The sequence below is a fragment of the Panthera tigris genome, chromosome E3, assembly GCF_018350195.1.
Source record: "Panthera tigris isolate Pti1 chromosome E3, P.tigris_Pti1_mat1.1, whole genome shotgun sequence".
Lineage (NCBI taxonomy): Eukaryota > Metazoa > Chordata > Mammalia > Carnivora > Felidae > Panthera > Panthera tigris.
The window spans coordinates 17,184,603-17,200,305 of record NC_056675.1 but is presented as its reverse complement, the minus strand read 5'-3'; the positions used below and the strand labels follow the sequence as shown (position 1 = coordinate 17,200,305).

The window sequence follows — 15,703 nt, the reverse complement described above, 5'->3', positions numbered from 1 at the left end:
GGAGGTGGGAGGGAGAGGCTAAGAGCTGATGTTCTTTGTTGCACGCCACACACAGAGCCAATTGTGCTCAAAACATTTTACTCCTTGTTCTTTCTACCCCTCACCCCAGATCCAAGCCCAAGCCCAGTTCCGGTGGGGGCTCAGTCCTCCGGAGTCTAGGAGTTGAGGTTCGAGGAGGGCATGGCAGCCAATGGGGCAAGATTGGGGCCTTTTCTGTTCTTGAAAACATGCTGCCCAGAGGCAGTCCCCGCTCAGAATACAGGAAGAAGGTGAAGTGATGGGGCTCATCAGGCAGAACTGGTAGGGTGCTAGAGCCAGTTCTTTAGCAGCAGTTAGCTGGGCAGGTACCCAGTTTTCTAGAAACAGGGTGGGGAGCCTTGGCTCATTTTCATAGCTAAGGGTCCTTGGGGGCTCCATAGGAGCCCAGTGAGTAGGGTTGTGAACAGTAGGTAGGGGTGGCTAGAGGTCCTAGCCAATACCACAGGTAGTAAAACACCTGACTGTGGACCGTAGTTGCAAAGAACAAACCCAGAAGAGTGGGCTCAAAGGTCAGGATAGTGCCCTGGACTCCCACAGGGTTCTGGGAGGAAGGAGTGGCTTAAGCCAGTCCCAAGACCCAAAAGATGTCAGGGAAGGGCCAGGTCCATTCCTGGGCCAGGCATCTGTCCTTGGGGGCAGTGTGGAAGTCCTGGAAGCGGGGTCAGCTCTCAGGATGACTAGCTCAGCAGAGGAGGCCCAGGGTCAGGCCTAGTGGCAGCAGAAGGATGAGCCCCAATACGGCCTGGGCTGGGGCAGAGTTGAAGGCCTGGTGGTTGACACAAAGATGGCCATCGGGCTGAGACTCCTGGATTTGGGGCACCACACGAGGCTGGAGCTCTGTCACATGATAGTGAATCCAGGAGGCATAGCTGGAGGTCAGAGTGTACACGCCAGGCCTGTTGGGGGCCCCACAGGCATCGCCCCAGCTCACAATGCCTGCCAGGTACCAGAGGCCCCCCACAAGGCAGGAGAGTGGGCCCCCAGAGTCACCCTGAAGAGAAAAGTCATACAGTAACTGTCAAGACTAGGCCCCAGGCCTCCAGTCATCCACGCCAGCCCCATCCGGCCCTCATCTCCCAAGATGCGCTCGTCTCACTGGAACCCCTGCATTTACCTGGCAGGCATCCTTGCCCCCCTTCACATAGCCAGCACACAGCATGTCCTGCTGGATAAAGTGGGGCTCCTCAGGTTTGGCGTCAATGTTGTACAGACAGTTACATGTCTCTCGGCTGATCAGTGGCACCTCAAGTTGCTGAAGCTGCCGGGGGGCCAGGAGGCTCACTGTAGGAGCAAAAGATGCTTACCTGGGGCCTCCTACCCTAAGTCAGGCACCCCTCCATGCCTCTAGGCATCAGCGCCCACCTCACCTGAGGGCGCAACGTGGCCCCATCCGGTGACAGTACATTGGAGGCCATTGGGGAAGGAGGCGTTGGCTGCAGGGAGGCAGATGGGCCGGATGTAGCGGGAGAAGGTGACAGGGCTACTGAGACGGAGGAGTGCAATGTCACCCTGGGAGCCCTCCTGGTGGTAGCTGGAGTGGGAAATGACCTGTGCCACGGTGCGGACCTCGGCCTCAGGCGTGTAGGAGTCCAGCTGGTGGGCCCCAAGCTTTACCTCATAGTCTTCCTTGACGTGCTCCCTGCAGGCAGAGGGGCCAAGGCTGGGACCCAGGAGACCTCTCCTAGTTCCCTGATCCCTGTGGGCTTGTTATATCCAACCCCAGATTCTGATCCCAGACTGCATGCTAGTTTTACCCTGTGACCTGTCACCTCTGACCTTCACTGCTGACTGATCCTTTCAGACTTTATTGATACCCCTCGAGCCAACCCAAGAATCCCAACCTCTGGCCTAGACTGATCCACCTTTGACTTCCCCGCCATGCCCACCACCCAGCTGGTACCTTGGGAAGCAGTGAGCAGCTGAGAGCACCCACTGCTCAGACACGAGAGAACCACCACACGCGTGGGTGCCATCGTAGGTGATGCTGACCTGCCAGGGCCACTGGCCAGCGGCTGCACTGCTACCACCTGTGATGCGTGCTTGGGAGGCCACGCCGCAGAAGGCTGCCCAGGGAGGAAGGGGAGGGGGTCAGGTCCTTCTGGGGCCCCCATACCAGGTCCTCAGCCCTGCCGTTCCCCATATAGCCCAGACAATCTGGTTTGGAGCTTGGGAAGTGAGTTCGCAGGAGCCAGCCACCCCTTTGTCCTTGCCCCACTGCTCACTGGGCATGGTTAGTTCTGCCCCCTTACCACCCTCATTACCTAACCCAAGTTTCATGCGCCTTCCTTTGTCTCAGATCCTCCTACCTTCCATTCAGTCCACTCCTTACAAGTCAGAAGATCTTTATAAACCACAAATCTGATCAGGTCATACCTCAGCTTAAATCCTCCCCAGGCTCCACATTGCCCTTAAGATACATTCTCTACCTTCCATGGCACTACCATTTACTCCAGCCATCCCTCTGGACATTTACACTGGGCCACACACTTGTTTGCCTCTAGACCTTTGCTTATCCAGGTCCCTCAGCCTAGAATACCTTTCTTCATCCCTACTCTGCTATGCAGACCTATTTGCCTACGGAGACCATTCAAATGTCAGGCACTCCTTAACCTGCCCTGAGCCTGCTGGCTGAGTTAGACAATGCTGGAAGCTCCCAGGGCCCATACTTTCCCCAGCACTGCCCCATCACACAGTCATGATGGTCTATGACTGTTTCAACTGCAGCAATCTGGGCATTCCCTAGTGACAGGGACTGGAGCAGATCTCCTTGTCCCCAGTGCTGAGCACAGGGCTGGACACACAGAGTGGTGGATGTGTGTTGAACAAACAACAGGGCTCCCACACTGAACATCTGGTTTCCAGGACTGCCTCACCCCCACCGAGGCTGCCGTTTGGAGCAGGACCCAACAGCCTTTCACAAAGTCACCTTCCCCGGAGCAGGGAAAACTGCCCAGCCAAGCTCCTCCTTCTCTCCTCATAATAACTACAATAGCTACTATTTAGTGACTGTTCAAGCAATGCCAGGCTGGGAGAGGGCTTTCACTTCTATCTCCATGACTCCTCACTGGGCCCCAGGAGACAAACATAACCAACTTCCATTTTTGAGGTGAGGGGACTGGCCAAGGATACATAGCCAGTAGTATCTGGTGAAGTGGGAATTGAAAACCAGACTCCGAGTCAAGTGGTGAGCCTTAGAAGAAAGGAAACCTCTGGTTCATTTTCCTCAAAGGACCCACCTTTGGAATCAGATCTGGGTGTAAAATCTCAGCGACACCTCTTATTGGCTGTGTGCTCTTGGCTAAGTCACTTCACTCTCTACCTCAGTTTCTTTCTCCGAAGAATTAGGGCTCTAATCCCCATCTTTCAGTACTAATGGGGGGATTTACATCAGGTAATAAGAGTGGGTGAGATGGCCCTATAGAGAGGGTCAGGCACTCATGAAACACTCCATTGGAATCTGAATCCCGGTTCCCTTCCTTTTCCCCTCCCCCATGCAAGGCTCACCTTCCTCCCCATCAGCTCCTGGAGGGAGAGAGCAAGAGCTTAGGGTAAACAGGAAAGACCAGAGTTCCCAGGCCCCTTAGCACCTACCACTTCTCCAGAGGACGGTCCTCCCCACCCCCTTGACTCCCCGGAGGCCGAAGCTGAAGGGAGAGACAGAGGCCAAGATCTAGGGAGGCTGAAGCTGGGGGATTCTTGAGCCCAGGATAAGGGATGTGCCCAGAAAAAGATTATAGCCTCAGTTTACGTGCACCACCCCTTCCCTGAGCCCCACACTCTCTGACCCACACATACTCACCAAGACCGGACCGGAATAATCCAAGTAAAAGCAGAATGGCCACAGCCTCCAGCTGTCTAAGTCCCAGGCCCGCCCTGTGGGCCATGGCCCAGAACCAGGGCCCCTGGGGAGACACCAGGCACCCAAGGGAAGGGACCTGGGGTTGGTTTCGAAGGCAAGATCCAGGTGTCGGGCCCAGTGGGAAGGGATCCTAGAATCCGCGCTGGGAAGGGGGAAGAGATGTCCAAGGCAAGAATATGGCACAAAGGCAGACGTTGGGGTTTCCGCAGCTGCCAGTGAGGACACGTCTCCCGCTCGGTCTGGCTACGTGGAGACCTTCCAGAGTGGTGGATCCGTGGAGAAAGGCACCTACCTGCCTGCCCCTCCCCTAGCCCCGCCCTCCTCACTTAGCTCCGACAGCTTTTGTTGCCAACACAGTCCTAAGTCCTCCCAGACCCCTAGGCCCTGTGTGTGTGTGTGTGTGTGTGCGCGCGCGCGCTCGCGTGCGCGCGCGCGAGGAGGGACCGGAAACCCCTGACAGCTGCACTCCTTAGAGTGTGACCCAACTGCCGTTTGCCCCAGGTCTTTCAGGTCTCCCAGACCAGTTATGTCCCCCAGGGCCTGGCCCAGCCTTTGTTGTCCTGGGGCCACTGTGCTCCTCCTTTCTTCCCTCCTTCAGCCTGGTATCTGAGCTCAGGACACCTGGGTCTGCCCTGGACCTGCCGTTTCAGGCCCTTCTATACAGCCTGCGGCCTCCTCTGTGTGTGGTGAGGTGTGGTGAGTGCGACTGGCAGTGCCAATCATCTCATAAATATTTCCTGAGTGCCTACTATGTTCCAGGCACAGGAGACAAAACAGACACCATCTCTGCCTTCGCTGAGCTCACAGTGAAGTTAGAGGTAACAGCTTTGAATCAAATAATCACATAGCAATTATAGAATAATTTCAAGCTAGGCCCTCTGATAAAGAAGAACGGGTGCTCTGGGGGCCTGTTCACAGGAGCCTGACGTAGGCTGGCATAAAGAAGGGTTCCTCAAGAAGGTGCTGTTACAACTGAGGCCAGAGGAGCTATGAAAGAGTGTTAAGGCAAATATGGGAGGAGAGTGGTCCAGGGAAAGTCTCAGGTGGAGGGTGCAGGTGGCACAGGTCCAGGAGAAGAAAGCCCATGTGACCAGGTTGGGGTCAGTTTCATCCTAAATCAGTGTATAAGTCTGTGGACAACTGGGCATGTGTGTTGGCTTCAAGCCTCAGAAAAACAGACCCCACTTCCCCACCTAATTTCCATAAGACTGGGGACCTCCCAGCCAAAACTTTGGGGCCCCTCCTGGAGGGCAAGGAATTCCTGGAGTGGGTGAGGGGCTAGAAGCTAACTGGCTAACTCGGAGGGAGTCTAAGCCAGGGAAGAGGGAGCAACATTGGACGCTGTGGTGGGTTTGGGGAGAGGATGGGTGTATTAAATGTTTATGGGGAATGGCATATGGGTGACTGACTGGGTATGGGACACAGGTGAGGATGTATGTCCTTGTAGAGATTCAGGGGAATATTCTCTCTGGGATCTGGCAGCTAATGATAAGCCTGTCCCTTTAAGAACCTCTGCCCCTCTCCACAATCTCCCAGGAACTCCCTGCTTCCCCTCCCCCATCCTCTGCCCACTCTACCTATAGATGGTGACTCCAGCCCCTGAGGTGACCCCTCTGCCACCCTTATCAGCCGGCTTCCACCCTAGCACTTCCCCTTCCCCAGGTCTCCATTTGCCCTTTTTCTGTACTCAAACATCAACCTTTTCCATGACCTATTCCTGATGCCCAGCCAGGGGTGTTCCCCACTACACTGGGAGCACTTCATGGACTTATCTATCAGACCCCAGACCCCATGACTTAGTAGTTAGCAGGGAATGTGATTGAATTCATGCAGGGAGGTGCACTAGTAAACGGTGGGTGAGGTAGTGGGATGTACATACAAGGACACATGCTGGTGCCCAAACTCTGGAGGCACTGGGCAGGATATGAAAGTGGACCCTTGAAGGGTCCCACCTAAGTGTCATGTGTGTGTCCTGGGGGCACTGGAGGTGTACACTCTGGGGCATTCATCAGGGTGTGTTTAGGAGGGGTAGCTGTCTGTAGATATAGAATAAGGCAGACAGACCCTCTGCACTCCCAGACTCCTGGACTCTTCCTCTAACTCTCACCCTCAGTCTGGGAGGGGTGGAGGATGGCAGGGGGCAGAGAGAGAAGGGAAGTAGGGTCTGAGCTAGGGCTGAAGTGTCTATCAGGTGCTAGGGATGCTGATTCCACTGGGGAGGTGACACACACCCAGCTGCCACCCAACCTCCCCCGCCCTGGGGCAGGAATGAAGGACAGCTGCCACGTTATCAGGGACACATTTCCTGGGAGCCCAAGGCCTGACTCACAGAGACCCAGAAGGGGTGGGCCCTATCCCTTGGGCTTCCCCCAGCCCCTCAGCCTTCCCCCAGCAATGCCACAAGGCCACGTGTCTGTGTTTACACCTTTATTGGCCGCTTCCCACTGCCCCCAAGGATTCCCGTGCCCAAAATAGCCAGGCACAGAGGCCCAATAATCCGAAGCCGCTGCAGTCCGGGTGGGTGGGGCCCTCTGGAGGTTCCGGCTAGGGAACAAAGCCGGTTAGGCCACATTCCAGCCCTCCAGGGCGGGAAGTGGAGGGCTGGAGGGGGTGGAGGAGGAGAAGGAGAGGCGGCCAAGGGACCCAGGCCCCCTCAGCCCTGGATCAGGGGGAGCAATAGAAGCAGCAGGAGCAGAGCAGCCTGAGGGGAGCCTGAGGCCCTCGCCAGGTCGGGGGGGCAGAGGTCGCTGCCTTCAGGGGGCCAGTGGGGGTAGCCATTGGGAGGCAGGAAATGGGCCTCCCCTACTGTCTGGGAGATCCAGGCTTCTTCAGGGCCAATGGCAGCAAATAGCTCCCGGCTCCCTCGAACAGCCATGCCCATGAGGACCCAGGAGCCTCCCTCGGTCTGGCACAGGAGCGGAGGTGCTGAGGTCACCTGCAGTGTCAGGGCCAAGCCCAAAAGGGTCTCTTACCCTTCCTTCTGATTCACCGCACCTTCTCCTTAGAGTCCAACCACAAAGCACTACTCCTCTACATCCTTAGGCATCCAGGCCCCTGGTCTCTCTCCGAGGTCCAGCTAGGAAGCACACTTCTTCCCATTTGGGGCCCAGCACTCAAGAATTCCAACCCTGCTCTCTCTCTAGGGTCCAGCTGCCCAGCACTGCCTCTCCCCTCCCTGGACCAGGACGCCCAGGCCCCTTTACCTCACACCTATCCTCTTGACCCTCTGAATACAGAACACAGAGAGTCCCAGGAGGCAGAATGCCTTGATAGAGACAGTGACAGAGTCGTGGCGTCAAGATGGAGACAGCTGCAGCCACAGGAACTAGAGAGAGGAGAGAGGGTTGTCACAGGGATTCTGGCCTTCAGTCACCTCTCACACCCAGGACCCTGGGCTCTCTCACCTCGGTCTCGGGGGTCCTTCCAGCCCAGCACCCAACAGCTGGCCCCCAGGGGGATACCCCCTGGGTGAAGGCAGATGGGCAAGGCTGATGGCGAAGGTTCCACCCGGGAGCTCAGCTCCAGGAGGGCAAGGGGGGGCCTAAGTCCCAGGTGTCGGGGCAGACGGATGCTGATGACCAACCGGGATACCTGGTGGCCCTGTGGGAGGCGGCTAGCCCCTGCCCGGCCCAGGTACACTTCAATATAAGGCACTGTTGTAAAGCCCGGCCTGTTGGAACAAAGCCCAATGTGACCTCCTGCTCCCCGAATTGCTGTAAAGTCCTGCCCAATCCAGAGGACAGGGCAGAATGAACTCCAAGGTCATTCCACTAGCTCCTTCATTATTTCTCTTTCCAAATTTCTCTTCTATCTCAAAACACTTGTAGTGGTTCCCTGTACTGTAAGAGCCCTAAAGGGATTATATCCCACTATTTTAAAAGTCCTTTTGCCCATCTTTCCATTTCTTCCCTCTTGCCCAAGAGATGGGTGAGACCCACCTGAGGACACAGTGAGTGGCTGCCACGACCCAGCCTGGGGCCACTAGGATCCCAGTGCAGACTTGATTTCCAGCCACATGCACTTCTGCCAGCCAGGGCCACAGGATACCCATCACAGCTGGCTCTGGCCGCAGGCCACAGGCTAGGGGAGAGGAGGTGACCACCTAAGTGAGGGCTCCACAGCTGACCCCTGAAGGGTCTGCCATGGATCTTAGCACACGCAGGAGCCCCAAAGCCCTCTAAGCCCTAAGCCCTCACCACCATGTTCTGTGTGAGGGGGACAAGCCTGTGTCTCAGTCTCCTCCCCCTCAGGGCCCCAGTCCCAAGTCAGCTGGTCTTCCAGGTAGGCTCCCCGAGTCACATGGCTGATCCACGGGCCATGGGTCTGCAGGGGGTAGAAGGCTCTGGGACGTAGGCAGCCACTGGAGAAGTCGCTGATTCCAGCCAGGAACCAGGTCCCCTCTTCCTGGCACAGAAGGCTCCAATGAGAGTAGTTCTGCAGCAAGAGCATGTGCAAGTTGATGAGAGGCTATCAAAGGTCCTGGGGCTTTCCTGTACTCCTCTCTCTCTCTCTCTCTCTCTCTCTCTCTCTCGTACTCAGACAAAACAAGTCCCACCTCCTCCAAGCCAGGCTCCAATAGTAATCTGTGTAAGAAGTCAGCCCTCACTTTAAGATTCTCTTTAAATCTAGGGGTAGCAAGAAGGTCAGACATCGCCCAGGGCCCGTCTCAGGCCCCTCCCCAAAGTCCTCCAGGGCTAGGCTCCGCCCCCAGCGAGAGGCCCCGCCTTAATCCCGTCCCTGCCCGCAGAGTGCTCCGCCTCATTCCTAGTTCCTCTCAGACCCTGCCCTGGCAACCACTCGCATAAAGACCCGCGGGCCCCGCCCCCGTCGCTCACCCAGCAGCGGCCCGCCTCCTCCTCTTCCTGGTAGGCGGGGCAGAGCGCGTGTGGAGGGTCTCCTGGCGGCGGCACTGACTCCCCCTGGCGGCCATACAGGCAGTGACACCACCAGCCGCCCAACAGCTCTGCCTCAAGCAGTGTGCTGGGTCCGGGCTCAGGTTCTGGAAGAGAAAAGAAAGGGAGCCTGCGCTGCAGAGGAGTCCGGCCCGGCTCCGCCCAGCCCTGCGTGGGGCCCCTGCTCACCCCCGCGGCCCCAGCGCGCCAGGCGACAGCGGCTCCTGGGCAGGAAATAGTGTTCTGGGTGAGGTAGGCACACTGGCCGCGAGGCGGTGCTCAGGTTCACCGGCGTTTGCAGCTGCAGCAGCGCCAGATCCGAGGTGTCGTCCCATGAGGCATTCTCGTGCGGCACGAAGCGTGACACCAGCTCTGCGCGCGGACGCGAGGGCAGTAGCACGCGCCAGTTGTCTAGGTCTCGGGGCAGGAGGTCTGAGTTGATGGGGCTGCGGGTTGGGGGAAACTGGGACGTGGGCCACATCCTGCACACTCGGCTCAAACCCACACATGTCTGGCTTGGACTCTGGATTTCCAGAGAACCCGGCATCCTTGATAGAATTTATACTACCCCGTACTCGCCCGCAGTAGACTAGGATCCCGCTTTGCGAGCTGGATCCTACACCTGCCTGTGAAACCCCGCACTCCAGACCGATGTGCCCTTCCACCCCTACTCCTACCCTACCCAGGGGAAGGGCTGAGGACAGGTCGATAGTGTCTCAGGCTGATGGGAGGGGGGACGGGAAAAAATCTAAGACTGCGTTTTCACTCACTCCAGAAAGCAGCTGGCAGGTGCCAAGACCCAGCTTTCAGACACCAGCGCCCCATGGCAGGGTCTGGATCCTGGCACCATCACCTGCGCCTCCCAGGGCCAGGTCCCTGGCCTTGGTGCCTTCCCGCACTCTGAGGGGTGAGAGACTTGGGTCAGGGGGCCTCCCAGGCCACCAGCAGTTTCCACCCCAACTCAAATCTTCCATGTCCAGGTGACATCTAGGGGTCCTTCTCCCTTACCTGGCAGGGCAATGGTGCAGTTCTCATCCGTGGGCTCCCAGGGACCTGGCTGGGGCTCCCAGGACTGGGTGGGAAAGGCAGGCCCAGGTTCTGAGCCCATCACCTGTTCCCGTATCCATGCCTCATAGGGGGCCACAGCAGTGAAGACTCCAGGGCGGTTCCTCCGTCCACAGCCAAAGCCAAAGCTGGTGATTCCTGCCTGGAACCATTGGCCGCCTTCCTCACAGACCAGGGGGCCCCCAGAGTCTCCCTGATGGTAGATAATTCAGTGTCAGGGGATCAGCCCAGGGACCCACCAGCTTATACTAGGCCACCTCACAAAGATTCCAAACCTCTTCTTGTTGCCAAACATAGAGCCACCTTCTGGAAACTGGCCCTGGCTGTACTTGTCCTCTGCATTCCCTGAAACTCTAAACAGAAGAAAGCTTTCTAAGGCAGAAAGGCTGATGAGCAGCCAAAGCCAAAGGCAGCAAGCTAATGCATTAAAGGCCACATTAGAGAGGCCTTCAGGTCTCATTCAGAGCCAACTGATTCTTGTTCAATAAGTGGCTCAAATAGGGGTGCCTGGGTGACTCAGTCGGTTAAGGGACCAACTCTTGGTTTTGGCTCAGGTCATGATCTCATGGTTCGTGAGTTTGAGCCCTGCATCTGGCTCTGTGCTGGCAGTGTGGAGCCTGCCTGCTTGAGATTCTCTCTCTCCCTCTCTCTCTCTCTGCCCCCCCCCCACTCTGTCTCTCAAAATAAACTTTTAAAAATAAAAAAAAAATTAAATTAAATATTCAATTTTTCAGTTACACTAGCCACATCTCAAATGTTCAATAGCCAATGTGGCTAGTGGCTATCATACTGGACATCACAGGTATAGAACATTTTCATCATTGTAGGAGGTTCTAATGGACAGTGCTTGGTTTAGAGGAATTTGAATTGTTTGCAATCCTGTCCAAGAAGGCAGGGGACTATGTCCCTAGGTCTTGGAACCTCGTAATTGGGAGGGACGCTGAAGACTATCTAGCTTGAATTCCCATCACCACCATTCACGCTTGAGTGCCCTCAAAAATGTGTGCCATTGGAGGAAAGTTCCTGGGGGAAATGGTTAAAATGTACTATGTTTTGGTTTCAGCAAGATATCTGGAAAATTCTCATCTGTGAGGAATTAATTCATTTTTTAAAATGAACCTACTAAGTAATAGGTGCTGTGCTATGGACTGGGATGGGGGATAATAATAATAGCTAATGCTTATTTGAACTCTTATTAAAGACCAGGCACTGTCCTAAGTGCTTTTATATATACAAATTCCTATAATCATCATAGCCACCCTATGAAGTAGGGTGAAGCCACCTATAAAGTATCATCTCCATCTTCCAGATGAGAAAGTCTGAACATATGGAGTTAAATAACTTAGCCAAGGTCACACAGCTAGTAAGTGGTGGTGCTGGACTTCCAACCGGGCTGACTCACTCTGGAGTCTTGGCAGGTAACCTCCACACTGTGCTGCCATAAGTAACAGTGCCCTCTTGTTGAGCCCCAAGTTCTGTCCATTTATAATCTTCTCATCAATCCTATCCGTTGGCAATCTTGCCCTCTTTTTGCAGATGAGGCTCAGAGACATTGAGAGAGATATTTGTCTATTCCTCATGCTTCCTATTGGTTAGGGCTCTGCCTGGCCTGTGAGGCAGATGCAGGGGCCTCCCCTCACCTGGCAAGTGTCTCTGCGGCCCTCCGGGTAGCCAGCACACAGCATCCCTGGCAATAGCTGGAAAGTGAGGTTGAACGGGCCAGGCCGGCTATAGAGACACTGACAGGCGGCCTCTCCCAGCAACCTGAGCTCCACTTCTTGTAGCGCCCACGGGAGAGGCAGGGGGTCTGCAGGTCGAACCAGAGAGCAAATGCTGTGAGGCAGATAGGAAGTCCCCTGTGCCCCAGCTCAGCTTAATGCCCTTCAGCTGCCTCCTGGACATCTACTTAGATACCCCATGGCACCCTGGCCTGCTACACTCAAAACTAGTCATTGTCACCTCCTGCTCCTCTCTGTTCTTCCTATATCCTCATCTCAGGAATGGCCCTATCAAGCACCTAGTGAGAGCCTCCATGGATGGTTGTGCAGTGAGAGCAGTATCCAGACAATAAACGAGGCCTGTGCGGGCTAAAATCACTAAGATCTGAGCCCTGACATGGGCTGTGTCAATCTTGAGAGGGCACGCTTTTCAACAAAGGTGCCATGTAGACTAAGGTGTGGTCCTGTACCAAGCTGCCAAGCATGGAAGCTGGGCTGTCAGCTGTGACCCCTGTCTCAGCTTCCTCTCCCCAATCAGTTCCCAAGTCCTGAAAACCTCTCATTTGTGACTTCTTGGAATTGTCACTGCAACTGCCCTAGTTCAGAAGGTACAACTTTGGGCCTGGATGATTGGCCCAGGCTCCTCACTGGTGCCTGCCACAAGGAGGTGTTCAAGAAATACCTGTTGAATGAAGGAAAGATGAACTGAATGAATGAATGAGTGCAAGTAGGGAGAAGACAGGAGGTGGGAAAGTAGAGAGATGAGTGAAGGGAGGGGAGGGGAGCATGGGAGGAAGAGGGACAGGGGAATGGAGGGCAGAGCTGACATTGCTGAACGCTTAGGATATGCCAGGTGCTGTGCTTTAGTGCACCATCACCTAGGGCAAAAATATCTGAAGTACATTAATAACTGCTGTTAGGTATTGTGCTATAAACTTTACATGGATTTTCTCATTTAATCCTTAACCCAACAACCCCACGAACTGGGCACTATTTTTCCTTAATTTTCAGAGGAGGAAATGGGTTGGATGAAGTGGTTTGTCTGAAATAGCCGAGCTAGGATGGGAACCCTATTCAGATCCCATATCCAGGAAAGGAAAACAAACAAACAAACAAACAAAACAACAACAACAACAACAACAACAACACCTGGAAGGAAAGGTGAGGAGGGAATCGGGGTGGATGAGTCAGTAGTCTTAGTTTGCGAGCCCTTGGGGAGGAGGATAGATGGACAATTGCACAGCATTTACCTGCGGCTTGGCAGAAATCTGCGTTCCAGGACCCCACCCAAGGCCTCATTCGGTGGGCCCCGCCTCCTGAGCCCCCGCCCTGAGGGCCTCCTGAGCCCCCGCCCTGAGGGCCCACCCACCCAGGGCCCAGCTTTTAGGACTCGCCCCGAGGTCTTCCCCCAAGGACCGCTCAGTAGGCTCCACCTCCCCGGTAACCTGCTTCCCGGGACCCCTTCACCTCACTCACCCTCTTCCTGGATGTCCCCCCAGCCAGTGGCCCAGCAGGCCGTGCCATGAGCGAAGCGGTGCGAGGCGCGCGGCAGGCAGATCGGCCGCACGGCGGGGCCCAGCCGGGCGGGCGAGGCCAGGCGCAGGAGGGCCAGGTCTGCGCCCAGTTCCACGCTGCTGTAGTTGTCCGGCACGAGGATGGCGGCCACCGCGCGGGCGTGCGCGCTGTCCAGAGGCCCGTCCTGGGAGTGCACGCCCAGCAGTACCGACCACTCGGTCGCGGGCTCCAAGGTCCCGTTCCTGCGCGGAGGTCCAGGCAGGAGGAGGTTAGGTTGACCCCAAGGTGGGGACAGACTCTCGTGGGGGTGGGATCTCGCTCAGAGGGAGGGAGAAGGTGGGATCAGTAGCAACCCAGGAGGGGCAGAGTGGGATCCAGATTAGGGGCTAGGGCGATCCAGGTTGAGATAGATTCCCAAAAAGGGGAGGAGTGGATGAGATTTGGGGATGATTGATTGGGGGACATTGGAAAGACGGAATTCAGACCCGGATATTTGGTGGAGCGGTGGGTCGAGTCTGCAGGTGGCGTCCACCGTATTCAGAACAAGGATACCCTCGAAGAGAACTTCGAGGTTGGGCAGGGAGACTGGCGCAGCTCGGTTCCAAGTTGGCGGTGAGTGCATGGGATCAAGCTGCGGGGCTGGCTTGGCTTTTGAAGAGGGTTTGGACGTGGGCGAATACTCACGTCACGAAGCAGTGAGCAGCGGAGAGCACCCAGGAAGGGGCGATGAGGGAGCCCCCGCAGATGTGGCCCCCCCTCTGATGTAGGCTCACCTGCCACGGCCAGCTGCCTGGCTGCGCTTCTGAGCCCCCCATGATTCGGGTAGAGGGCTCAGGGCGGCCGCAGTCTGCAATGGGATACCATGGAGGTCATAGCCTGCCTAGTCCCTAGGCAGGAGGCCCAGGTAACTCAAGACAAAGCCCTGTCTCCCTCCCGGCTTCAGTTTGCACCTTTGAACAAAGAACAAAGAGGACTTAGGCACTTTTTTTTTTTTTTTTATGTTTATTTTTGACAGAGGGAGAGAGGAGAGAGAGAGAGACAGAGCATAAGTGGGGCAGAGGCAGAGAGAGAGAGAGAGAGAGAATCTGAAGCAGGCTCCAGGCTCTGAGCTGTTAGCCCAGAGTCTGACATGGGGCTCTAACTCAGGGGCTCTAAGTCACCAACCAGAGATCATGACCTGAGCCAAAGTGGGACCCTCAACCGACTGAACCACCCACGTGCCCCAGGACTTCCACCTTCCTCACTGCCTAGCCAGGCTTAACCTTCTTTAAGATCTGAGGAACCCCCACTCTCCTTACCTAGATCTTCAGGTTCTTCTTGGGTAGGACTGAGAGCTGGGAGTTGGAGGGTAAAGAGAGGAAGGTACTGGTGACTTCCAGTCCCTGACACTTCCCAGTCCCCATCTTCCTGTTCTCCCTCCCCTACCTCTCTCCCTTTCCCCAGTTTTCTGTTCTTTCAGCATCCCCTTGGAGCACCCATGCTACCCCTCCCATCTTTTCTGCCTCCCATGTGATACATCCTCCACCCCCACCCCCCAGTCCAACTGCCTTACCTGAGTCCTGGAGAGCTCCTGGGATGGGGCTGATGGCTGGAAAGAGGGAAGCAGGAAGAGGCTGGAGACCTATAATTTGATGAGCCCTCCCTGCCTCCCTGCCCCCAAGCTTTAGAGCTACGCCATCTCCTGGCATCCAGGCCCCTTTCCCCTCTGGTAGGCTATTCTCCCTTCTGACACCTCACTCCCTCATTCTTCCTGATGTCTTCCTCTCTTTCCTCCTCTGACACCCCACTACCCACACAGAACCCAGGCGTTCTGCTTTCCAGCTTCCCAGATACTAAGGCCCAGGTCCCTTGCAGCCATCTCTTATCCCCTGAGTTACCAAGGATCACAAATGGAAGGAGCAGGTGCTGGGACATGGCACATTTGAGTCAGCTGGAGGCACGGAGATGGGTGAAGGTCTGCTCCCAGCCACAGCTCTGTCACTGCCTAGGCAGCCTGTGACTCCTGATGGTCCCAGGAGCCGCCCCACCCTCCCTGGCTGGAGCCCATCTCCGGCAATCTGAGAGGATCTAGGGCTGGAAAGGGGAAGCAGGGAGCCTAGAGGCCCCACCCAGGGCCCTGTGAGCATCTCATATCTCTGGAGGCCCAAGGTGGGGGTGGGAAGCAGATGTCCAACTCCAGGACACTGTTGGGTGGGGGGTGGAGGAGTGGTGAACCCTGTGGGCAAAGGTGGAAGATGAGGACAGCTAGGTGCGTGAGGCTGATGTTCTGGGTCCTTGGTGAGGCGGGCTGTAGGTTAGCCCAAGCCCTTGGGATGGAGAAGGTGGCCCCTCAGTGGCGTGACTCACTAGAGACCTCACCTCTATTCAGGGTGCGGCTCACCCCAGTGGCTTGGCCTTTTCTTCTCACACAGCTCTGGTTACCGGAGTTGCTGGCCAGGTCTGGGAAGGGAGCCCTAGGGAATTCAATCCCATCCCAACAAAAGGATCACAGATTCCGTCAAGTTGCGCAGGGCCAAGGATTCTGGGAGGGGCCTGGGCAGGCTGGCACAGCCAAAAGGACGTCACCCTTTTCTGTGTTAGAGTGCTCTCAAGTGTTGTCACTTATTCTTTGTGTG

At 56.1% G+C, this 15,703-nt stretch overlaps 2 protein-coding genes across 4 annotated transcripts; both read right to left on the bottom strand.

Annotated features, from left to right (window-relative positions):
* Window positions 1–61: 61 nt before the first annotated feature.
* On the bottom strand, window positions 62–4,299 carry PRSS8 (serine protease 8). The gene is made up of 5 exons (XM_015542071.2): window positions 3,839–4,299; window positions 1,940–2,102; window positions 1,407–1,678; window positions 1,154–1,320; window positions 62–1,030 (listed from the first exon to the last, which is right to left on the bottom strand). The coding sequence occupies exons 1-5, from the start codon at window positions 3,921–3,923 to the stop codon at window positions 722–724; spliced, it is 996 nt and encodes a 331-aa protein (XP_015397557.1). The 5' UTR covers window positions 3,924–4,299; the 3' UTR covers window positions 62–721.
* A 1,726-nt stretch (window positions 4,300–6,025) lies between these two features.
* PRSS36 (serine protease 36) lies at window positions 6,026–15,002 on the bottom strand. 3 transcript variants are annotated; one of them, XM_042971464.1, is made up of 15 exons: window positions 14,966–15,002; window positions 14,641–14,676; window positions 14,387–14,422; window positions 13,773–13,935; window positions 13,050–13,330; window positions 11,496–11,662; window positions 9,799–10,048; window positions 9,561–9,690; window positions 8,980–9,236; window positions 8,734–8,897; window positions 8,095–8,332; window positions 7,837–7,978; window positions 7,303–7,568; window positions 7,102–7,223; window positions 6,026–6,833 (listed from the first exon to the last, which is right to left on the bottom strand). In XM_042971464.1, the coding sequence occupies exons 1-15, from the start codon at window positions 15,000–15,002 to the stop codon at window positions 6,552–6,554; spliced, it is 2,571 nt and encodes an 856-aa protein (XP_042827398.1). In that variant the 3' UTR covers window positions 6,026–6,551. The 3 variants fall into 3 exon arrangements, with proteins under 3 accessions (XP_042827398.1, XP_042827399.1, XP_042827400.1); XM_042971465.1 differs by having other exon boundaries at window positions 8,749–8,897; XM_042971466.1 differs by lacking the exon at window positions 7,102–7,223 and having other exon boundaries at window positions 7,490–7,568.
* Window positions 15,003–15,703: the final 701 nt, after the last annotated feature.

Excerpts from the sequence above, each read along its gene's own strand:
- PRSS8 (XM_015542071.2), bottom strand. The coding sequence starts at position 3,923 with ATGGCCCACAGGGCGGGCCTGGGACTTAGACAGCTGGAGGCTGTGGCC. Across the intron at positions 2,103-3,838 it reads ATTATTCCGGTCCGGTCTTG|CCTTCTGCGGCGTGGCCTCC; the intron begins GTGAGTATGTGT and ends CTCCCTGGGCAG. Across the intron at positions 1,031-1,153 it reads GGGGCAAGGATGCCTGCCAG|GGTGACTCTGGGGGCCCACT; the intron begins GTAAATGCAGGG and ends TTTTCTCTTCAG.
- PRSS36 (XM_042971464.1), bottom strand. The coding sequence starts at position 15,002 with ATGTCCCAGCACCTGCTCCTTCCATTTGTGATCCTTG. Across the intron at positions 14,677-14,965 it reads CCTTCCATTTGTGATCCTTG|CCATCAGCCCCATCCCAGGA; the intron begins GTAACTCAGGGG and ends CCCTCTTTCCAG. Across the intron at positions 6,834-7,101 it reads GTCAAGAGGATAGGTGTGAG|GTGACCTCAGCACCTCCGCT; the intron begins GTAAAGGGGCCT and ends CTGACACTGCAG.